General features: G+C 34.4%; 2 protein-coding genes across 3 annotated transcripts in view; one reads left to right on the forward strand and one right to left on the reverse strand.

The window, feature by feature from the left end:
* LOC118262457 (1-acyl-sn-glycerol-3-phosphate acyltransferase beta) overlaps positions 1–13,936 on the forward strand; it is a 23,331-nt gene extending 9,395 nt beyond the window's left edge. For both annotated transcript variants that reach the window (XM_050697340.1, XM_050697341.1), the window contains exons 3-8: positions 743–831; positions 2,967–3,100; positions 8,662–8,840; positions 12,547–12,712; positions 13,175–13,341; positions 13,759–13,936. In XM_050697340.1, the coding sequence (XP_050553297.1) occupies positions 743–831; positions 2,967–3,100; positions 8,662–8,840; positions 12,547–12,712; positions 13,175–13,335 (729 nt within the window). In that variant the 3' untranslated portion in view covers positions 13,336–13,341; positions 13,759–13,936. The remainder of the gene's footprint in view (positions 1–742; positions 832–2,966; positions 3,101–8,661; positions 8,841–12,546; positions 12,713–13,174; positions 13,342–13,758) is intronic.
* Positions 13,937–13,962: 26 nt separating this feature from the next.
* Positions 13,963–25,419, reverse strand: LOC118262432 (1-acyl-sn-glycerol-3-phosphate acyltransferase alpha). Its single transcript, XM_035573770.2, has 5 exons — positions 25,067–25,419; positions 24,715–24,848; positions 23,088–23,269; positions 21,332–21,500; positions 13,963–20,945 (listed from the first exon to the last, which is right to left on the reverse strand). The coding sequence occupies exons 1-5, from the start codon at positions 25,255–25,257 to the stop codon at positions 20,776–20,778; spliced, it is 846 nt and encodes a 281-aa protein (XP_035429663.2). The 5' UTR covers positions 25,258–25,419; the 3' UTR covers positions 13,963–20,775.
* Positions 25,420–25,535: the final 116 nt, after the last annotated feature.

The following is a 25,535-nucleotide window of genomic DNA, read 5'->3' on the forward strand; positions in this document are numbered from 1 at the left end:
TGCACAGTCGCGAAGTTTCCTATTTAAACATAAACGTTAAAATAGACTTTTGGAATGCAAACAAATACGTAGGTGTGTTATGTTTAGTCGAACAATCGTATTTACTTTTAAATTATTCGTTAAAGTTTAATTATTTTATTTGTTGAGGTATGGTTACCAATGGATGAGTAGTTTAATCTGCGGGTATTAAATGTTATTAAAGTAATATCTTAGTACATCATTATCTGTACCCCACCTGATATATGTATTATTATAGGATTCGATATATCTGTATGATGATAAAACTTGTGATAGGAAATATGATGTTATATAACAATAAAAAATATAATTGTTTATGATTTAAAAATCATAATATAAAATATATAAGAGACAGTATAGAACAACAAAAATGTATTTACGAAATCGATTCGAGATTTTTCGAGCAAACAAAGTAAATAAATAACTGCCGTACTCAGATACATATTTTAATAACTATGTATTTAGTTCTTAGTAGTCCTTAGTAACGATTTTTTCCAAAAACAATTGCTAAGGATTGGGTTAAGTAATCATCAAATGACTCTGAGTAGGTACGGCGATATGTAGTTCACACGATATTGTTTTGTTAAGTTTAGATAAGTAAATACATATACAATGTAACAAATACAAATAAAGATAGGAAAATAAATAGGACAGTCATGACCTACCACAAAATATTGTACACAGATAATTGAGTGTTTATTAATTACAGTTTTTTCTTTTCCAGTTCACATTATTCATCGTTATGTCATTGATATTCGCTACAGCACCAATGCCACTTATGTTAATCAAGCCATTCGACCCGAGAAACGCATTGTGAGTATTCTTTTAATAGCTACTTTAATAATGCTCGGCTCCTATTGGTCGTAGCATAATGTTTTATAACCTCCTTCTACACAGACGGATATTTTTTTCTAAAAAAATTGCCCCACCCTAGGATTTTCACCTGTGTCGTGATTGCGTTTACAAACATACAAGTTCATGTACACATGACACCTAGACCCGAAACAATAATATGTGAATCACATAAATAGTTGCTCCATGCGGACCTACACATTGCACGGCAGCCAGTTGCCCAGCTACCACGCCAACCGTGCTATACAACACGAAAAACAGTTTTAAAATTCGAACCAGTATTTTTTTTAAATTAGTTCGATGAAATAAGCAATATTATTATTCTTATTTTAAAAAATATAAAACAATTCGTCGAATAACAATTACACCCCATATTACTCAGGACTTATGAATAGAATCATAACTGATGAAAATATGGTGTTATATCGAATGCGCTCACTTCCGCACCCAAGAAGAAAAAGGAGAAAAACGCGTGATATTAAAATAGGGTACAATTAGGGAATGCAAATCTCACGAAATCGGGGCTCAAGCGAGATCTCGCGAGCTAGAGATTGCATTCCCTAAGTATAATATGATACTTCTCACATTTATTGAGAATTTTATAATAGACAAAAAATACAATCAGTTAAATATAGCATTTCCTTCTTTTTGAAGTCAGCAAAAACACAATTATACTTTGCCCGATCCTTAAAATCGCTTCATATTCAATAGGCGTGAGTTACATGTACGTAAGTAAGTAAATAGTTGATATTCAACAAGCAGGTTAGTTAACACTAATTACCCTTTTTGATAAATAATCGAAGGTCTTAAAGTTCAATACCTATTCTCACCTGAACGATTTTTTTTTGCTTAGCAACACCTTTTCGTGAGTGAACGAATGCCACATATAAATAGCATTGTATTTATGAATGCCCTTTACCCATTGTTTATTCGTAAATATTTCCTGTTTGAAGATCAATAGGTAAATGTTATTTTCGTAAGAGTTCAACGGAAGAATATTTTTATGAAGACGTTCTTCAGTAGAACTTGTGATTTGTTGCTTTTGTGATGATTAGATTCTATATGGACTTTCCGTATCCGCTACGTAGAAGCGTCGTAGTGTCTGCGTAGCCACTATGTAGAAGGGCCATAGCGTCTGCGTAGACTACGTAGCGCTACGTAGAAGTGCCATAATTTCTGCGTAGACTTTGCGTAGCTGCTACTGAGAAGTGTCGTAGCTTCTGCGTAGACCTTGCGTAGCGCTACTTAGTGTTCCCGTACCTTCAGCGTAGACTCTATGTAGCTACTACGTAGAAGGGCCATAGTCTTGCGTAGTTGCTACGAAAGTACTGCGTCTGACTGGTGGATAAAATTATTACCTAAGGTTTTTTTCTAAAATTTTCTGTAACATTTAGACGTGAAGAATTCACGTCTTGTTTTATTACCCTTATTTTAAATAACGGCCATGTTTAAAACTGCTATTGTCATATGACATGATTGAATTCCCTTTCACCAATAAGAGACTGAAGAATTTCTAGAGCGGCCAGACTACTTTCGGTGACTAAGTTAGTGCTTATCTTGGCGAACAATCGATTGTAACCAGCCAAGACGTTGTTAGTGGTTCATAGTGTATGGCAGCGCTAACTAGGTCAAGGTTTTGTCTATGCGCCTTTTTCCTTGTTGAATTATTTTGTCTATGTTACGAATTTGTGTTCGGAATTTAATTTGAACCTGATATGTTGCGCATTTTAATTAACAGCGAAGAAAAAAGAACATTGTATTATTAATTTATTAGCTTTTTATTAGCAATTTAACTATTTATGTATTATTTATTTTTGTGTGTGGCAGAAAAACAAAACATAATTCGTAATAAATGATACACGTGTGTAAATATATAACATATTTATTATAAAACTGTGTTTTTGTAGACCGCTTGGTAACAAAAACTGGAATTGATATGCAAATTGAAGAGTAAATGTTCAATGTTCATTTCGTTTAGTAAAATTAACGAGGAATGCGATAATTAAACAACAGCGCATTAACCTATAATGAGTAGTTTTTCTCAGTTTACAATTGAAGAAAAATTGTTCGAAACTTTAATAGTTTTATTTTTACAGAATACCAGCGTTCTTCCTGAGATGCTTCGCGAGGATATTGGGTCTACGGTGGAAGGTCAGGGGGCTAGAGAATGTGGACAACAGTCGGGGAGCAGTTGTTTTACTGAACCATCAGAGCAGTTTGGATCTTTACGGTGAGTTTTTATCATTAATGTTCATCATTGGAGGCCCAATTACTAATCTCCCCAATTTCCCCAATCCCGATTCCCCAAATCCTCCACAATTCTCAAAGTCCTAAGCCTCCAAAAGACCGGCAACGCACTTGTAACGCCTCTGGTGTTTCGGGTGCTTAATATGCATCTGGTATGTTTTTTTCCAATGACTACTCCCGCCTTGGGTGCAGTGAGAGGGAGTGTCTAAAAACCACCCCGTTCTTACTCTTGCTTTGAGCCGGAGCCTCATAACCTTTTACGTTGTCCGCAGTTCCGGAGTAAGATCTGACCTAGGACCTTTATCTCGTACAATCTAATAGATATCTACAACATACACTTAGTTGGAAATACTCTCTGCTATTGTCTGTCCAATCTTTCTATCAAGCAATTTGTACCATTTACCGATGATTTCTAAAATTGTTGGCCAGTAAATAAGGTCTATTTTATCATTATTTACATTACAACAGCCATTACAATGCAATGCAGGAATTATATTATCATTATAATGTTTCCTCTGACATACGTTATCCATGCAGTCATCAGCTAGCTGATGGGTATCTGTGCGTTACCTATTACAATATAATCGTAGGTTTAAGGTAAGCGTCAACGTCACCCGCATCGTACGCAACGCACGCATCGTACGCATTCCGTATAACGTCATCAGCACGCATCGCGATGCGGGTCGTACGATCCGGATCAGTGGACGCAGTTGTATGAGTTTCTATACAAGACAAACTAAAATCCGTTGCGTGCGATGCGTACGATGCGGGCCTGTGGACGCGTACCTTTAGTAAGTACTGTGAGTATGGCTGTTGATCATAAGGGTTTAAGGGTTTGGTTCTGCTCTTACGAGTCTCCAAACTTGGGATAAGGGTAGGCTTGTCCTTGTCCCATTTTTTCCGGAGTTGTGACTTACGAAGTAGGTGAACAATATTATACGTATGGTACGTCAGTATCCTTATGAGTTTGCTTTACGTTCAAAATTATTGAAACGAGAGCGCGTTTGGCTATCTGATTGGTTGGTTTATTCGAGCCGGCCAATCAGAGTGCTCTCGTTTCGATTACTTTTAAACGTAAAGCGAACTCTTACATTGTTGCCTGATTTCTTCCTTTTATTTTTTATCTAGGTATGTTACGCTTCACATAATCGTACGTCCTTTTTTAACTAATGATGAAAAGAATAACAAGCATGATGTGTCTTTTCTTTTTGGCATTTGAGTCTGTGTCGTCGCAGCTTCTAAACGGATGAACCGATTATGCTCAAATGCAGTATTAAAATTAAATGCATATTATGAAGATAATTTTAAACTTGGCCACAGAACTAGTACATATCTACACAAAATTGTTTACTTAACACATGATTATTTTGAAAACACGCAGTTCTACAAGTACCTAGGTCCGTAAATATATTTATGACGGTTTCAAATATAAACAAGCATTGCACATTACACGTGACTCCAATCTGCATTCAGTACATTGCATGTTCAATCTTGTAATCAGTTTCAAGTCGATATGATTACATAATGATGTGATATTTTAAATTTTTAATCAGTACTTAACAATATTTAATCATATTTTGTGTATTTTATCTATGGGTAAATGAGTAATCGCCTGATTATTTCCGATTCTCAGGACAAAGTTTGCATGAAAGTGAAATTCAACAAATTAATGACAAGGCCGGAAAGTGCCTCGGAAAACGACTGCCTCGTTGGTCGAGCGGTCGCAAATGCGACTGCCGGACAAGGGGTCTCGGGTTCGATTTCCGGGTTGGGCAAAGTGTTACTGGACTTTTTTCGGTTTTCCGAAAATTTCTCAGTAGTAGCACGGAGTCTGGAATAGGCGCACCTCCTATTACATGAGACTTAGGGAAACGTGCCGTCGAAGCGCGTTTAAAAAACGTGGTTTGCATTGGCCCTTATAACACAAATGGTGAAAAGTGGGTGTATATTGTATAGCGGCATTACGTGCCGTAATGTGCACCTCTGACTTCTCTTTCGGGGATAAAAGGTGTGACGTTGCATATATAGCCGAAAAATATTCATGCTAAGTCAGGGCGGAATTTTTTTAAGGTCCTTGAATGTAGTGGAAGGAAATATAATTGGGTTGTGTACTACAATACACAGGTCACATATGTACCGTAGTTACGTTTATAATGAACGTATCGTATTATAATAGGTACACATAATGTGCAAGCGATAACGTTTACAATCTAGATAAAGAAATATGTAGGATTGAAGGCTATCAGATTTTTAGTGTAAAATAACGAGCTGGAGATAATTTATAACGCAATAAAAATATTTAATGGTTTTCTGATTACATAATTATGTTTTTAGTTTAGTAGTAAACGTTTTAATAGTCTAGCTATATGTTTAATTTACATTCGTGCCTCCCGCATGCCGCCACCAATAGGCACCGAAACACCAGACGTTAGGAATTTAAGGTTGTTGGGGAATCTAGGATTGGAAAAGGGAGCAATTGGGCCTCCGGTAACCTCACTCACATAACGCAAGCGCTGTTTCACGTCGGTTTTCTGTAAGGCTGTGGTTACTCCGCTCGTGCCGGCCCATTCGTGCCGGAGCATGGCTCTTCCACACTTCACTAACACCCAGTTTTTTTAATTAGTATCTGTCGTATATCGATTCTAGTTATTGTGCTATTCTGTGACACAATCTGTTGATGAGATGCAGTGTGTGTGTATTACTCTCCCACACTTTTTTTTGTGAGGTGGGAAAATCATCCAGTGACTTCTCCCGCCTTGGGCGAGGCGATAGGGAGTGTCACACTCTTACTGACTAAAAACCACCCCATTCCTTCTCTTGCTTTTCGAGTCGGAGCGGAGCCCCGGTAAACCCGCTAGGTAGTCCGCAGCTCCACTCTCCCACACTTAAAATAAGTTTTATATTTCGTTCTACATTTTATTATTGTCAAGTATTTTAAGGTAAATGTTTTTACGAGTTATGCAATCAAGTGACAAAATGATTATCTTTATTCGCAAGCCATTTTAATTCCAAGTGTATCTTTTACCTACAAGGTTAATTAGGAAATAATGTTAATTTTCATCGCACCACCTAATCCCCGGTTACTCAACGTTATCAGTTATAGCGGACTTTGTATCATTCCCTTGTTTATCCGTGATAAGAGAAAGCTGATGGAAATTGTTATTAGAAAGATAAAGCCCGCTACTGTTATGTACATAGTGGATCACTTCCCATAAATATTGTTAAGTAGGTATATGTATATTGGTGTTTTTATTAAGTACATTGGTACAAGCTTTCGATATGTGTTGGGTGCTTTTCCATCAGAGATGTGATATGTAGCTATGCTGCGAGAATGTTATAGTTAAGCCGTGAAACTATGTGACCGATTCCACTGATACTAAGCTATGTAGCTGTAAGAGTAAGATGTGCTCTGCATATAGCTACACCACTCGCAACCATACGACCACGTCTCGCATAGCACATCTCAGATGCAAAAGCATCCTTAATCTGTCATTTGGTAGCCATGAGACACCTTAATTTGTTACTAGTTTCTCGTGAAATAAAAACTCGAAACTAGTCAATTTTTTTACAATCCGTAAGGGTTATAAATTAAATATTTTTACATAGAAACCTATTGACACTATCTAGTCCTTGACTCAAATACCTACTATCTATGCTGGGAGTTTTCACAGGTGGTAATTTAATATTCTTGCCTAAGTCATATTTCGTTCTAATACCTAGTCATAAAATGATGACTATCAATATTTTACAGTCTGATAGTAAACGGCCTAACGTCATTACAATGTACTTGATTCACTTATCTAGTGACTTTCAGTAATTTTCGTCATTTAGGCAAAAGATTATCGTATCGAATGTCATTGAGAGGATTAATTTAGGTATTATTAAAAGTATTTAAGAATTAAGAATGTTATTTTAATGTCACTATGTCACCTGTCATAAACCCCAAATTTCCTCTTTTTGTATGTAATAAGCTGGTAAAAGAGCAGACGGATCACTTGATGGTAAGCAATCGCCGTCGCCCGTGGATACCCGAAACACCAGAGGCGTTACAAGTGCGTTACCGGCCTTTTGGGTGTTAGGAAATTAAGGATTGTTGGGGAGATTAGGATATTCGGTTATTGGGCCTCTGGTAACCTCACTCACACAACGAAAAACAACGCAAGCGTTGTTTCACGTCGGTTTTCTCTGAGGCCGTGGTATCACTCCGGTCTAGCTGGCCCATTCGTGCCGAAGCATGGCTCTCTTACACTTTCTCTTATACATAATAACTAACCAAGAGAGTAAATACTTTTAAAAGTATAACGAATGTAGTCCTGTTTGTTCTATGTAGACTATTGGTCTAAATCGCAGGGCCCCGTAATGAGACCAATTGAGAAGTCAAATCCTCTTAGGAACCACTCAAACGTATCAAAATCGGCGTAGCCGTTTGGGAGTTCAGCGACGTATAGACACAGTCACACACAGAAAAGATTACCAATAAAGATAATCAATTTCTCATTAGTATTAAAACATCTATAAAAAAGCATTTAGTAACAAAATGTTTTAATATACACAGATTATGTTATTACTAATCCTAATCTCTTGTTATGTACATTCCGGTCTTAATACATTGTGTAGGTGATTACACCTACTTATTGGTACTGTTATCATTTCTCTGAAAGCGTCAATCAGCAGGTCGGTATTACCATGACTAATATGCAATGATATTTATGGTTATGACCGCTCTAATATGTACTAAGCTATTATAAGAAACGAAATGTTGGATGACGTACGTGGTTAGGGTATGAGTTAGAATCGTAATATGCATTATTGTTTCACATTACCTTCACAATTTTCAGTGTTGAGGCAGATTAGGTAATTTATGTGTATAAATATTCAATGTTTCTATGTAAATAGGAGTAAGTAATAGTGGATGCAGGTGGTGGTTTGTCGTTCTACGTAGAGGACTAAGAGGGAGGGCTTTGTTCAACAGTGGACGCCTTTCAGCTGATGATGATTCTTTCATGTTGAAAATATTTTCGGAAATTTTCTGGGTGATTGTTGTTTTTATGTGACGGTGATTCAATCTGTTGGTGATAGCCCGCCCGCCCGGCAAAAATTTAAACTCGGTCTTAAAATGTTTACCAGTTAAATACGTATGACAAATTTATTACGAGGAAACTTTATCTTTAGTAAGGAAATACCTTATACGTATTTCAATTGTGTCATCTTCCTTCCTCATGATTTCCGTCTGGAGTGTTCTAAACCAGTTGTATACAACTTAACGCTTTTCATCATCATCATTATATTAGTCATATGCTGAACATAGGTCTCCCCCAATGACTTCCCTGCAACCTAATCAGATCATCTATCCACCTTGTGGACATTGGACAACGCTTTCATACAAAACATTAGTTTATTGACATATTTTCTTTTAATTATTATCGGCTTACTCACTTAACTGTTTGGTGAGGAACTCGACTAGTTTCAAGCCATGCTAGAGGCTTATATTCATGAGCAGCATTCAAAAGTTATAATAAAATTATATTTTCTTTTGTTTTCTAGCGTTGGCAATAATCTGGCCGCTCATGTCCCGGTGTACGGTGGTGTCGAAGCGATCACTGCAGTACCTCGTACCTTTCGGCACTGCGACTTGGCTGTGGGGCACCGTCTTCATAGACCGAGGTGCGAAGAGTGCACGCGATGCCCTCAACAAGCAAGTCGACGCTATCAAGAATGAAAAGGTATTTAAATATTGTTTTTTATGGTATAAACCGGTAAACGAGCTGACGGATCACCTGATGGTAAGCAATCGTCGCCGCCCATGGACACTTGAAACACCCGAGGCGTTACAAGTGCGTTGCCGGTCTTTTGGGGGTTAGGAATTTAAGGGCTGTTGGGGAATCGGGGATTTGGAAGATTGGGAAGGGTGTAATTGGGCCTCCGGTAACCTCACTCACACAACGCAAGCGTTGTTTCAGGGTTTTCTGTGAGGCCGTGGTATCACTCCGGTCGAGCCGACCCATTCGTGCCGAAGCATGGCTCTCCCACACTTAAATACTTCCTTATTCTAGTACATTCGAAATTTAATCAGATAGACTTTCAAACGTTCATATCTAAGAAGTACCTAAGCAGGATTACTCAACGATTAAAACAATAGCGTAGTCCCACCTATTTAATTAATCATTGATAAGTAGGTAATGTAATCAGAGGTGTGTCGTACGGTCACATTAACAAGTATTGTTAAATTATATTGTTTTATGAACTTAATATGCATTGCTAGTGTCATTTTGGAAAATATGCCATAACTTATTACGTTTTTAAAGGTGATTCTTAATTTTAGGCGATGATATTGCTATATTCTCTACAAAATTCTAAATTCTGTCTTATATATATTTACAAAGAGTTTCAGAATTAAATGGACTTCCATCGTCACGCCTTTTATCCCCGAAGGGTTAGGCAGAGGTGCGCATGATGGTAAGTAATACCACTGTACCTACTATGAAAATTGGGTATACATACCCAATTTTCATGTTTTTTTTATAAATCTCATGTAATAGCGATGATGAATGATGATTATACATACAAAGAAGTAAAAATACATGGGACTTATAACATAAATGATGAAAAGTGGGTGTACATTGTACAGCGGCATTACGTGCTGTAATGTTCACCTCTGCCTACCCCTTCGGGGATAGAGGGCGTGACGATAATAGAAGTAAAAATATTCTCCCCAATTTTAACAACGAATCAAGGATAAACCTTTGCCAATAATTGGGTCAAAGTCGAGTTACTAGTGTAGATACATGTGTTGTATGGTATTCAACACACATGTTTTCCTGCTAGACAGAGTCCAATGTGTTCGCATTAGTCCTGCAAATAAAGAGACCTTGTACTTGCGTTGTTTTACGGCGCATTTCGTCACTCCGCATGATCTAATCGCTAGGAATGGTACACCTACCCGCTAATGTTTACGGCACTGGATTTCTAAGCAAATATTTGACTGAGTTGAGCAAATATCCTAGTTTTGTTGGCGGCCCGCTTCAATGACTTTGCCGGAACTTCGTTAAGTCTTAATTTGGTTTTTTAAACGAATCTTTGTGTACTGTAGATTAGTAGATAGGTTGAATATGATAGATGACTGATTATTATTTTAATGTTCGTCTTGTAGATTTTATTTTACAATATTAGACACGTATTTTTTATTTTCTTACGTAAACAAATACTTTCGAAGATATATCGATTTGAAACATCGCGTGACGTAGTAACGTCCCGCGATGTTTATAAATGTGTATAAAATGTACCGTACCTAGTAGTAACTAGGTACGGTACATTTGATACGTAGAAATGACGTATTTTTATCTTTGTGTTATTTAACAAAGTACGTGTGTAATATTTTTTCATTAAGTACTTAAATGACGGACTAAATTGGTTTTTAATTTCCATACCCCGTTATCATTCCTATTCCTTGTTACGACAAAGAATATCTAAAAACCCGATACTTAGCAGCACACAATAAATAATCCAACCCAGAATCTAAATAAAGCCCTATTGCACCCCATTAGGATTCACTTGATCAGCGATACGAAAGTAAGAAATAGGCAACCAACCTTTTATTTCTAGATGTTGCAATTGTCCAAACAATAGTTTAGGTAACAACGGTTGCTACGTCACATATACATACATACATAATTCACTCGTAAGTAGAGTCCCACTTTTATATTGATGCCGTATTCAAAATTACCTAAAGTTCATTGGCCTTAGTATGTAAGCAATATAAAGCGAATGTTAGTTAAACATTGACTGCCATTATACATATTAGGTATGCTGATATAAAATGCTTAGTTACGTAATTAACGGCAGTTTGGAAAATGTATGGTTGTCTGTTTTCTGCCTATTCAGATGTTTGGAGGAAAGTAATACCTAGGTGGTGTGTTGTTAGGATAGATAAGATATTAATTACCCATATTTTAAAGACGAGGCGTTATATTTTAGCACGTATAGGATTAGGTAGTTCTTATAAAAATCATTGTATAGGGTGAATAAAAATAAAACGAATGAGTATACAAACAAAGTTTCTTAGGGAAAGTTTGTAATCATGAGTATAATCACGTGTTTAAATGCCTATCCTTCACTAATTACCAGACACCCTATATTAGTAGCTACAAAACACTATCGTCCTCCGGGCCTTTGGGGAAAAGTAAATGGTATCTATGGGACGTAATATTTATGTTCGGTAATTGTTATTAGTTTTGTTGTTTAATTAGAGTAACCTTGTTTTGTCTAGTGGTCTCAGGCGAGCCCGTCGAATAAGGAGGTCCTAAAAGACTAGTATAGGATAATAGGACACACCTACCTAATTATAACTGATTGGTTCCTCTCTAATACAGAACTTTTTATTAATCAGAGAGTTGCCTTTGTTTACATAAAAAAATAAGGCAATTTACTCTGATTTATGAAGCGATAGAAATTAGAATAATATGCGTGCATTCGTGTGTGTACATACAGACTTACCTACCCGTGTAGAACGGCCCTATAATTTTCATTTTTTTGCATAATGAAAATAAGGTACGTTATTACTTATCATTTAAACGACTTAATTTGTTGTTAGTATAAAAGTAAGTCAATTTAATAATAATTAAATATTCACATATTTACGTTAATAAGTATTTGTACAACTTAGGTTGTTTTTTTGCTACTCACAGTTATAAGTATGTACTTATTAACTTAAATTGTTTTTTTAAGTAAATATTAAATGCTAATGGAACTATCCATAAATTAACTAAACCACAAAAATGTCTCTTTGTGTGATCCACAAATTGTGGTGTTGGGTCTGGGTGTCATATGTAGGTATGTGAACTAGTATGTTTGTAAACGCACCCATGTCGCAGGAGAAAAACCTAGTGTGTGGCAACGTTTATTTAAATTAAATAAATAAAAAGAGTTAGGTTATTTTTAAACTTAAATCTACATTTCTTCTCGCTATGAGAAGAGACCGTTCAAAGAATGCAATAAATATTTTATAGATTTATTTCATTGTACGCTTTGTAGTTTGTGGAGTTTTATTACCTTAGTAGATTTTACATTAATGTAGGTTGGTCATATTGCATTGAATAGTGACACGGAATCTTTTCACGATCAGAAGTGATTCTAAGTGTGGGAGAATCATGGTGCAGCACGACTGGGCCGGCTCGACCGGAGTGATACCACGGCCTCACAGAAAACTGATGTGAAACATTGATGTGAACAAACCGATTGTGTTTCGTTGTGTCAGTGAGGTTACCGGAGGTCCAAATAGGTCATAAACTCAGCTAAACTATAGATCGTTATAGCTAAAGTTAGAGCTTTTTCTTAAGGTAAAAAAATCCTATTTAGTGCCAAGGAACAGACGTCAGTTTTCTATATACCCAGAAACAAAATAATAAAACATCTCTTCTATCTCATTCACAGCGAAAACTCCTACTGTTCCCTGAAGGGACGAGGCACTCTGGTGACAGACTGTTGCCGTTCCGCAAGGGTGCATTCCACGTGGCGATGGACGCGGGCGCACCCATACAGCCCGTTGTTATCTCCAAGTACCACTACCTCGACGGGAAGCGACACAAATTCGGCTCAGGTACTAGTTAGCTAGATGCTTAACCTGTTTATTCTATGAAACTGGTTTCCCCATGGCTCATGGGGAATGGGGAACGTGGGCTTTCTATGGAATTTTTACTATTTTATGAGTTAGATGTATTATAATGTGTGTGCGTTATATGCTATGCTGCATTAAGTAGTAAATTTTTGATTGAACATTTTTGTCGTATTTAAAAATGTTTGATGTAGTTTTATCGTATTATATATGCTAGTATTTATCTATGTGTATCGTATTTATTACATATGTTGCGTATATTCATTATTTAAATGCTCTTTCTCATGGAATTTCCATGTCTGTGGTCATCCCAGCTCTTAATTAAATTATTAGGCGGAATTTTTAATTCAACGAGAATTTAATTTTTCAATTCTCAATCTTATTAACTGGACACTAAAGCCGAACTTACTGTAACAATAATTCTCATGTTCTAAAATGTAATTCCAGGCGAGTTCATAGTATCGTTCCTGCCGATGATTGAAACTGAAGGGCTGACGAAGGATGACATCGTATCGCTGGTGGACAAGACACAGCTGAGCATGCAGGAAGAGTTCACAAAGATCTCGATGGAGACGTTAGAGCGACGCAACCGAATCAAGGCTGATTAGAATGAGGTATTCATACCAAGGATACTGGGCTAATGTGGTCCAAGCGTCGCCAAAATAATGATTATAAATAATGATAGGGAACAATATTAGTGGCAATCAGGCTAGCTCTCTTCCTTAATAATTAGCCTTACTCGATTTTAAACTTTATTACTTTGATATAAAGTTGAAAATCCAATTAAAAAGGAATTATAGACTGGAGTAAGACAGAAATATGTTCCAAAAGTTTCTATACTTATTTTAAGCCTTAGTGGCGACGCTTAGACCAACTCCCATACTGTTTTGCTCTCTGATACAATATTGGGTAGCATTACTGTAGTAGATCTCTTGTAATTCTTACGATTACATAAAATCACATCAAGCAAGGCCATGTATGTAATAGTCTCCAGTAGTATTGTAGTTATATCACCTTTTCTTGTTTTCCAGGTAATTACAAGTTTCATATCGTCGTGTAAAAAGAGCTGTGATAAACAAACGTATAAGGAAATAGTTACTAAAATGTAATTGATGACAGTTAGTTGTTGGTGTTTACATTGTTGTTCTGTGTAGAAATGTCCCTATATTTATATTTATATATAATAAAGTTAATTAATTAAAAAAAAAAGGTTGCTTTCATTTCAATAAAAATGCTTTTACCCTGTGATTTCTTTTTATTGAAAAGATTTCACATACGAAAATATGTAAAAATATACATTTCATCGTCGTTTTTTTTTTCCTACAGAATTTTCACACGGATACATTTGAATTAGGTACTAGATAGTATTATTTAAGACACATTATAAATGACCTTACTAGCTATTTATTATTATTATTTTACCTTGCATAGCTATTATTTCTGTAGACAATTTTGGTATTTAAGGAACAAAAAATCAATAATACACATTATGCTTTCGATTGCATTTTCGAATTTATACATATCACATAAAACATCGAAGTTATATTTTCGGAAATAAGACATCAAGTTAATCGAAAACCGATAAAATATTATAAAAAAAACAGTAAGTTTTAAAACTGACATGGTCACTAACAATATCATTAGAACTTGGGACGGGATATTTACCATGTTTATAGAGTTCATCCGTAATCATGGCGCTAGCAACAGTGCCGAAATATCGGAAACTCATAGACATTAATAAACATGGTAAATATCCAGTCTGAAGTTCTAATGACATTATTTTTTCTGAATAAAAATTTGGTATTTCGATCGATCGTTTGAAGGTATAATATTAAAAATGGCACAAAAGTCAAAACCATCAGATATGTTCGTTAAATACAAAAGTACTTTATTGTAAAAGTTTTCTAAAACCTATTTAAAGGTGACTGTGCCATAGCGTTTTAGGAAATTAAGTAATTTAGTTCCATAATCTCACTTTATATCTTTTTAAGGAACTAAAATGAAGGCTTTTTGACTGTTATAATGATAATTATGAAGTACATAACACATAATATGGCATAAAAGACTAACAAACAGACAATATTGTGTGACAAATAAATATATGTGTGGTGCTTGTTATTTTATAATGTATCTGATGTTAAGAGACAAACTTTTCTAATAGAAATAAATATTACATCAGGTATTTCTAAAAGTCCATGACATAAAAGCGGATGTATATACAATAAAATTACTATCAGTAGCACAATAATATAATACACATAATAGCATATATTATTTTATTTTATATGTAATGTAATTGCTGTACAAAAGTCAGCTCGTTGTTGTATGTTTCCGGCTAATTAATGTCATGTTTTTTTAATAATACATGATATATTTATATAGAGTTGTAACTCATATATAGTATGTGTGTTATAATGATGTCGATTTATATGTGGCAATGGCTGAATTGGTAAGTACAACTGCAGAACAGAATTTAACGGCTGAGATGGGTAAAGTATCGCCTTCACGCTATGAAATCTTCCCAAATATGGTGGCTGAGATTACTATGGGATTTTAACTATATGCAGCTTTATATCAGTACATATTTTATATGGAACGTGTGTTCTTTTCTACATAGGCATTAATAGGACCACTTCATTCACTAGGACAACCAATAGTGCCATTGTGATGTCCGTAAGCTACCTAACTAGACACCAGAGACCCTATACCACACTGCATCAGTACCAAGATGGATCTTTAAGTACTGGCGTTCGAATTGGTCACGTCGCCATATTGGTTGCTCAACCAAGGGGACACCAGATGAGTAACTTTCTATAGAACTGTATACATTTTGTTGGTTACGGCGACCAGTCGCGCCACCTTGGTCTAACGGTAAAATAGATGATATACTATGAATTGTTAGGGCTATATTTTATCGATTTCTATTATATGCTAAATGCATTAACAATATTTGTCTGTTTGTTAAATAACAACAAAGGAATATGACAAGCACTATAAAAATGTATAGGGCACTAAAAATATTAAGTTATACTAAATTATAATAAGTTTAAGGGCATTTCTGTTGATCATTAGAAGAGTAAATTGCCTAGGAATAAGCAGTTTAGATTTTGTTCGATATTTTTTGATATCATTAGTAATTTACAATGGCAGTAGCAACAAAAATCATAAGATTTAATATAGATGAGTGGCAAACGGTTTGGTTTCTAATTCGATTTTAGTTACATTATTTCAATTCGTTTGAAACAGATGATTTTTATTTATCTATGTTTGCAATAATTAATTTATAAGAACTTTTACAATACAGCGATAAAAGAGAACTTAAGAAACTTAACTTATGATTTTAGCGTTATACTCAAACACAATTTGTTAATGTTTAAGCTCCCAAAGTATGTTCTAAGTACTTTATACATACTCGTATGATTCTCAAAAACGTTTCATAGTCTCAAATGCTTCCATTTAAATTCATTATCTTCCCTTTAAGTTTTAATATATTCCGTATTACTGTTGTCATAAAGACTAGATTTAAAATACTTCATTTTTGACGTAGAATTGTGATGTAGTTTTAAAAGGTACAAGTCTATAGTAATACAAAGTAATTATGGTGAAAATAGCACTCATTTTAAGCACGTCTTGTAGTATTCATTTAAATGATGGTTGGGTAAATATTGTACAGAATTCCTTACAATTTTTTTGTCTATATTAACCTCTCTTGTCTGTCGGTATATGAGACAGAATAGAAAATACTTTCGTGAGACATTCTAATTTAATTATTATGTTATCGACTTACTGACGTAACTGTTAGACGTGGAACTCGACTAGTTTCAAGCCAAGCTGTACCACTGTACTAGTAACAGCGCGACAATCGCCGCGTCGTGTGTCGCGAAATACTGCTCATGGATAGTGTCTCTAGCATGGCTTGAAACTAGTCGAATTTCTCGTCAATGAGTAAGCCGATAACATAATAATCAATGTCTTGCGTAGATCTACGATACTACTGGTTGACATAACAGTGACGGTTTCTATATTTTATCAAACATTATCGTGATTGACAAATCTATTCAATTTTAACATCTAAATGAATACTCAAAACGCTGCATGACATAGCAACTAAACTAAAATTTTACACACATAATAAACATCAACTGATATCTAATTCAAAAGCATAATACAATTATACACAATAACTATCTAAAACAGTTTAACGCATTTTCAAAATGCGCTCTACTAAAGCTAACTTAAAATCGTATAATTAAAATCCATGTAATATTATGGGTTGCGATTAATATCGAATGGCATGTCAGAAGCGTTAAAATACATTAAAATATTGGATGAAAAGTTAGTCAATTCATATTAGGCAACGAGTAGAAACTTCAGTCTGAAATGTTATAGGAAAATAACCCTTATCTCCACACAGTAAGGTACATATTCATTCTAAAATTAATATATGACGTTGTATTTTCCATCTAGATAAAAACAAGAGACGCTCGACTGAGAAGGAAAATACTCATCTAACGCTAATTTTGATCTCAGAAGGAAAATGTGCCTTATACTGAGGAGATAAGAGTGAATTTCCTATGTCATTTCAGAATGAAACTTAAACTCAGCCCTAATATGAATTGATCTTAATATAACATAAGTTTTATTCCCCAAAGGGATAATTAGGTGCACCTTTATGACATATCACCCACTTTTCAGCCAGTTACAATTATAAAGTAAATTATTAAATTATAGCACAATGAAGGTTATATAGCATCTATTAATTGGCTAGGAAAAAAGGTTTATATTCAAATACTCAAACGCCACTAAATTTTAAAACACTCTCAAAAATAGTTCTGTCGCTACAAATTCTTTATAAAAGACAGATATTTAAGACAACTTAAAATTGAGTAGCGTTTCAGTATTTGGGCGTTAATCTCATTGTGTTATCCTAAATATTTAGCCTTCATGTGCTGTACATAGGTAGTGTTTAAAATTTAATATGGCATACATTTACATATAATAAGAATAATAATGCCATAACTAAACATATTGTTACATAATAGTTTATTAATAACGATAATAGGAGAGTAAATAATACAATATTGAGCTAATACATGTATAGTACTGAGATATTAGACATTTACTTTATAATGGTACTTATTAAGCTAAAGCTGATTATTTAATTGCCACTCTAGTGGTATGAAAATAAAGTTCAAATTGGAACTGAATTTTGATCTGATATAAGTTGATAAAAACTTGGATATATTTACCATTGAATAGATACATCAGTGTCCTAAGTACGAGTTTGTTTTTTGTTGAACAAGATTGAAACGAGACCGCGATCGGCGATCTGATTGGCCATTTCCAATGAATTCGTTTAACGTAAAACAAACTCGTACGAAGCCGAAGAAGGATTTTTTAATTGTAATATAATATTAAAATCTCCTTTTTGAAATGTTCACATATTCTTTATAAAATGCAATACTTTTTTGGACATTTAAAAATCTTTGGTTGCTAAAATACCAATAATGACTAATTGAAATTTAAAAAAATCCTAATTTTCTATTGAATATTGTATTTCGTGACGATTACATTTTTACGCCTACCTATAATATTATTTTTTCTGTTTTTGGCTGAGCAATTTATTCCAATTTATTTTGACACGACTAATTTCATTTTTTTTTATAAATATTAATAAATACTATTACTAATAAATCGTTATTATTATAAAAATATTATTATGAAATTCGAAATGTAGATTATATTTTCATAACTACATATTACATTAGTAGAATATAACAATTTACTCGTATATTTTTTATATCAAACATAATGTAGACGTTTTATCGAAAGTATATATGTATTCTACTACAAAAATAAAATAATACATGTTGCATGCGATCAGTAAAAATTAATGCATATATCAGTACCCTTAGTATGAGTGTGTAATTAAAAGTAATCGAAACGAAAGCGCGTTCGGCGCTCTTATTGGTTGGTTTATTTGAGCCGGCCAATCAAAGCTCTCGTTTCGATTACTTTAAACGTAAAGCAAACTCGTACTAAGGGTACAGTAGAATAAGTAAGTACAATGGGTCTAAAATAATATGGTCCCATTATATCTCGACAAAATGTAATTAGAAATAAGTTAGCGTAGGTTTAAATGGCACCGTAATTTTAATACACATTAATAATAAAAATATTCGAACGTTATCTATAGACAAAATGAGACGAAATTTGGTAACTTCACGTATTTAAATTCATATTTTTTCATAATCTACTTACTAAGAAGATTAATCGAGTATCTTGATGAGTTTTTAACGCGTTTTCTTTGACGAACAACTGTAGGAAAAGAATAATAATTGCAAATTTTATAGATTAGCCGTCGCATTTGGTTACATGGTGTTGTTGTTAGGTAATAAATTACTTTAGGGCGAGAAACTTTCCTTTACAAACTTTGTTTTTTTGGGAAACAGAATTGATTATAACGTGCATTGAATTTATATAACGTTGTTTGTGTAATTTATTACATGTTTGTTTAAGTGATTGTTCTAGAGGTCCTTAGTTATGCAAAGCACATAGAAATGACTTCACTTTTAGACGTTTCAATGACTAGAGAGTAAAAAGGTTTCATTGAGGAACGTAGCCTAAATAAATCTTAACTAAACGTTGGAGCGACTTTAGAATAACTATTAAGGCGCGATATTTGAATCTAAGCGATGCATACAATAAATAATACTGTAGATTATACTATGAAGCGTTTAGACTAAGACGTAGGGTACAATTATTGGTTTTTAAAGGTCGAAGTAAATTATGTAGCGTATGTCGACCTCTTTTTATAAAGGCTAGGTACACATTAGGTTTCTGTTATTAATATTTTATAAAGAACTTATACGTATACCACACGAATGGTTGGAATATGTAAACGATAAGTACTCACGGTGTTCACCTATAATAACATATTTATTTAAATATTCATAGATTTTCCACATACACGCCATTTTATTGTAGAATGGCACAAAATTATAGTTTCATTTAGAATTTTTAAATAGACACGGAAATTAATTAAAATTTTAAAATATTGCACCAAAATTGTTGACAATGATTTCATAAACGCATGCAATGCACAGTATGTTTAATAAAACATTGCATGCTGGTACATCCTACTGCTACGGACAATGAAATTCAATAATGTACATTGTGCGCTTTAATGTAAGGAAGAATTTTCAATAACAAGAAATTTGTCAACACAACACTACGGTAAGTATAACTATTAACTAAACATTAAAAAGCAGTTCACTAGTGGAACATTGTTCAAATACTGAAATGGTAATTGCTTCAGTCAAGTTAATGTGCGATGTTGCTTAACGAGTGATTAAAATTCCACACTGCACTGGTGCAGAAACAAACAGCTACAATGCAAGTGTGATGTGAATACAAAAAAAGGTCATCACTACAAATGATAGTCGCGGCGTGCCGCCTGTCGCAACTAAATCATCTGTAGAGTGCTAATTAACCGGTCTAATTGTTCCTTAACATTCTATAGTAACTACTTGATACATGTCTCCCTCCTAGCCTCGAGTCACCTTTACTGTAAAACATTATGACGCGCCCCGGCTCAGCACTTTATAAGCGTTCCAGCCAAAGTATACATAAGAAATATTGAACTAAATATACATTTTACAAAAATAATACTTCATACAAGTTCTATATAAATAAAATATTAACTACAATAGTGCTGATAGCAATTATGCGACTTGTTACGTTACCTTTTTACATGATATGCACTTTAGCAATATGAAAACAACTGCCAAATTGGACATCAAATAAAAATGTCGGTAATTCGTAAGGTAAAACACAATAGTGTGCCTTAAATATTATAGATTAATTATTAGACAAGTTATATAAATAAATCCCTAGTATAAAATCACAGAAATATCATATTTCTTGCGATTGGAATGCTCACTATAAAGTATAGTACAAACATTTCACGAGCCAACAATACTTGTTGACGTAAAAGCTTAATATTGATTAAATGTAATATTAGGTGGTACCGGTGGTGGCATGTTGCTTCAATCGGTCGCGAGCGGGTAGTTCGGCGGCAGGGAGCTCAGCACCTCCTTGGAGAGTTCTTTGTACGCCGCGTCCATGGAGTTGCGTACTTTGTTTATTAACGCCGGCACGTCCTCCATAGTAAGTCCCTCAGTCGGGACCGGGTCCAGACACTGGATGATCGCATGGCCTGTAACATACAAGCATTATAATTAACACTCTTTCTCCTGGCCTTTCCCCAACTGGGTCGAGGTCGCGTCTCCTTGATTAGACCCGTTGATTGACATCTTTGAATAAATAAATACAAACACCAGACGAAGTTGTCAAATGTCTTTTTAAAAGAATGATGTACGAGTAAATAATAGCTTTAGTTATTTATCTAGTGTTGATGGACGTCGGCCCGTAATGTCGACATTTCGTGACGGCACGAGTACAATGTATTAACTATTACTTCAGACTGTATTATTAGAGCGTGAGTTTTCTTCACCTTGCTTGTTTGCATTTGCTATAATTTATATGTACAAGTATATTATTGATTTATGTTCCGTTGCCATATTTTAACAACTTTACACATACCTTTGTTAAAGATATATTTCTTTCTGTTAATAAAATAATAGGGCGAGAACACAACAGGGATGATTGGCACTTGGGCAGCAACCGCTATGTTGAAGGCGCCCTTTTTGAACGGCAGCAGCTTTGTGAAGTCTTTGTTCCTTGTTCCCTCGGGGAACAGCCAAATCTTTGTCTGCAAGGAGAGAGAGGACAGTTATCAATACACAAATATTTGTCTACTGTTATCATTCATTACATGTACTTCATACTATCAAGCATTATTTGGTACAACAGAGGATTTTATGGCCCTGTACCCTCAGTATGAGTTTGCTTTAAGTTTTAAGTAATCGAAACGAGAGCGCGTTCGGCATTTTGATTGGCCGGCACGAATAATCCCACCAATCAGAGCGTCAAACGCACTCTCGTTTTGATCTCATTAAACATAAAATAAACTCGTACTAAGCCCTCTGTTTGGCCGGCTCGAATAAACCAACCGTTTCGATTACTTTAAACGTATAGCACACTCGTAGGTACTAAGGGTTCTGATTGATGTACACTGCTTTCGAAAGTTTTAAACTCAGTACCCACGTACTACCCATTTACATGGATTCGGAGATTGCAACCCAGATTGTACTCGGCATGTGATCAAAGTTCTGTTGTTACGACAGAGTAGAAAACATTTTGTCACTGATGTCCTACTCTACAAGCGAGTGTTTTAGAGCCAATGAAGGGATAGCAAGGATAGAGGCCGAAGAGCAGCATATTCTAATACACCTGAATCTTTAAAACTACCCAGTTTAGTGATTAGAGGCCCCATCAACGTAGATTCAATGGTGACGGTGGCTGGGCAACTATATGTTACAAGGCCCACTACATGTTACAAGGCAGCCAGTTGGCTGCCTTGTAACATGTAGTGGGTGCGATTCTCGCACGGAACAACTCTTTGTGCGATCCACAAATTGTTGTGTCTGGGTGTCATGTGTAAGTGAACTTGTATGATTGTAAACGAATCCACGAGACAGGAGAAAATCCTAGTGTGGGGCAAAGTTTTTAAACACTAAAGAGACTAGACTAAACACTTGTCCAGGAAAAAGTAATTCTTCTCATTAATAGATGAGGTAAATCCCGCAGTGGAAATATCACGGTATGTTGATGTATGTGAGCAAAGAAGTCTGTTAATCTTCTGACATTATTAACAAGTAGTTATTATGAGTGAAATCTAAAATCGGATTACCAGCATATACAACAAACGTTGCCAAGACGTCAATCAAAATTTTTCATTTGTCTGCCTTTTAAAATATTAATTCATCGAGGCATTAGCACTTTAGTAGTAACATAATGTATGTATTTGCGATTTGGTAACAAAATAAAATAAATTCTTTAACAATAATTTTTTACGCGAATTATTGAAATTCGTATGTATAAATATATATAAAATACCTAATACATAGAACATGAAACATAAAATGGAGTTAAAAGTTAGAATTGACAGTACCATGAAAGTACTTAGTCATGTTAAATAAAATAAATATTATCGAGATCTCGAGGGTCATTCAAACTAGACCGAGAAGTCCACTCCGTAGCAATACTTAGGACCTAATGGTCACTTTTCTAGATGATGGAATAGAACCAAACTGCAACGAGTTAAAAAAAAAACTCCATTTACAATGATACCTTTGCAGCTATACAAATGAATTTTTTAACTAACAACAGAAAACAGTTCAAAGAAAACCACAGATCAACAATAACCAATGCAGTGTTTAACATGTTAACCACTCACCTTATTTTTTATCATGACTTCAGATGTGATTTTCAATTGCTTGTAAGCATCTTTAGAGTTGTTCCTGTCAATGAAGACCACTCCAGCTAAATATGCGGCCAGGCCGAATGGCCACACATAGAATATTTCTTTTCTCGCTATAGCTGCCACTTTGTCAGCTACATGCCAGATATTGAACATACCTGGAATATTAGAAATTGTTTAAAGCTTAAGTTAGTGTTCATCTCTATATTATATAAAAATCAATTGCTGTTTGTTAGTCTCACTAAAAGTCGAGAATGGCTGGACCGATTTGGCAACTTTTGGTCTTGAATTTGTTGTGGAAGTACAAATAGCTTGAGGCGGTGCGAAATTTGCAATGCCTGTGTTTCATTGGGGTAGGCAGAGACAAATGAATGTTAAATAACATGCTTCTGGTATATTATCATTTTTGCTAGCTTTATCCATGATAGAATAAAACTATATACATTATCGTATCCTGTTGAATGCAGATTGCAGTAACTAAAGCCAATGTAAACAAACAGAAATACCTTATAGGTTTTGAATACATTAAGAAAAAATTAATCTTAAAATTTCTCTAGCCATTATTACATTTCTTTCTGTGAGTCATCTACCTTTTCAAGCAAGAATTGTGAGTCATCCACATTAGTTATATGAAAAATATATAGTTATGCTATTATAGAATATTATTAGTCTTTATAGACAATAGATAAATGGGCTCTAGTAGGTACATTATGTCAGTATGTCAGCAAGTTATACAATCAGCTTATCATTTTCTATATTTTTGATTATTGATTGTAACTGTTCCGCACGGAAATTCTTATCTTATTTAAAGTAAGGTGGTACGGAATGTCCTACTTTATTATCAAGGCTATTGAATTCAAACTCAACTGTTGATACAGATGTTTCAGATATTGCTAATAAGATTAAATTTGTCCACACCTCTATCGGAACATTTGCTCTCGGAATTATCTACAGAAAAATATGATAAGATCATTTAAGTGCAACCAGTTCATTTTTAAATGAATTTGCCTTAGAATTTATTATTAAATTTAACAATAGTAATTGTGTGTAATTGATATTTTTATATTGCTTTAAAACAATGCTGTCTACATTTAAACCATAAATTCTTTGAATATAAAAATGTCTACAGTTATTGTTATAATGAAAACAAAATGAATACTGCATTTTAAATTCTTGTACGCTACAATTGTTAATAGTGTATACAAGGCATTATAATATACATACTAGATTTTGTAAGCCCGACAATTGGCAATTGACCCTAAGATCATTAGATGACATCAGAGCAATATTACACGAGGATAGACATTGATAAACAGGTAGAACATACAAATAATAAATGCTACACATTTTTTTTGCAGCCAGTGTTATAGAAGACAGGTTACAACGAGTCTTACATAATAAAATTGTCTTTGGTCTATGTATTGCCACTTCCCACCCACACAGCTCGCCCAAAAATGCAAAGGAATTATTACCTCATTCTTTTTTAAATGGTAATATGTTCTAGACTCTAGACTTTAAGGTCAAAATGGTTTTTAATGAATAAAGGAACAAAGAAATATTGTTAGGTAATGAATAAAGATAAAAATTAAAATTTTTGTTTTACCCAGAATGTCAATAGAAGATTGGTGATTAGAAACAACAACAGCTCCACGGTCTTCAGCTAATACTTTCCCATTTCTTAATAGCCATTTCACTTCAATGACTTTGGTTACATGTTTCACTATTTGTGATCCAAATCTGTAAACAAATTTGAGTTACAGGTGAATACCAAAAGGATTGGGATTCAAATAGTCCTATCTATGTTTACATTAATATAATAGTGTTTGGAAAACCCCATTTAAATGCATCGATGAATCAACGTAACGTACAAAGCTATCAACAGAAGCGGTGACGAATCTTTCAGCATTCAGGGGGTTATTACATACGAAACAAACGATAATTATATGAATACTTACAGCGAATTTTTCACATTTTTCGGATTAAACACAAAAAACGGCAACAATATCACTGCTGTTACAGAAGTCCAGATATAAAACAAAAGGAATTTCGATTTAAATTTCACAAAATTCGGTGTTTCAGAAAACAATTGTTTTAAAATGTACGTAACTATGAGAATCACTATCATGTATATGATTTTGTCCCACATTTTCAATTGAACATGTAACTTATTATCAGTGAACAATAAAAACCGTCAAGCTTCTAAAAACAAAAATAAACACAAAACTGAAATAAATCCTATAGCGCGCAACCAATCATGAGAAACGAAATACTGTTGTTTGGAGAGTGCGTTCCAGTGACTTTAAAAGATTCGTCCAGTATTTGAGCGTAAGTTTGACGTCAAAAAGAAAGCGTTTCGGAACGTTCCAAACATCGACTTGTTGCAAAAAGGAAATAAAGAAAATCAATTTAAAAAACATTTTACTC

The sequence above is a fragment of the Spodoptera frugiperda genome, chromosome 12 (genome assembly GCF_023101765.2).
Source record: "Spodoptera frugiperda isolate SF20-4 chromosome 12, AGI-APGP_CSIRO_Sfru_2.0, whole genome shotgun sequence".
NCBI classification, from domain to species: domain Eukaryota; kingdom Metazoa; phylum Arthropoda; class Insecta; order Lepidoptera; family Noctuidae; genus Spodoptera; species Spodoptera frugiperda.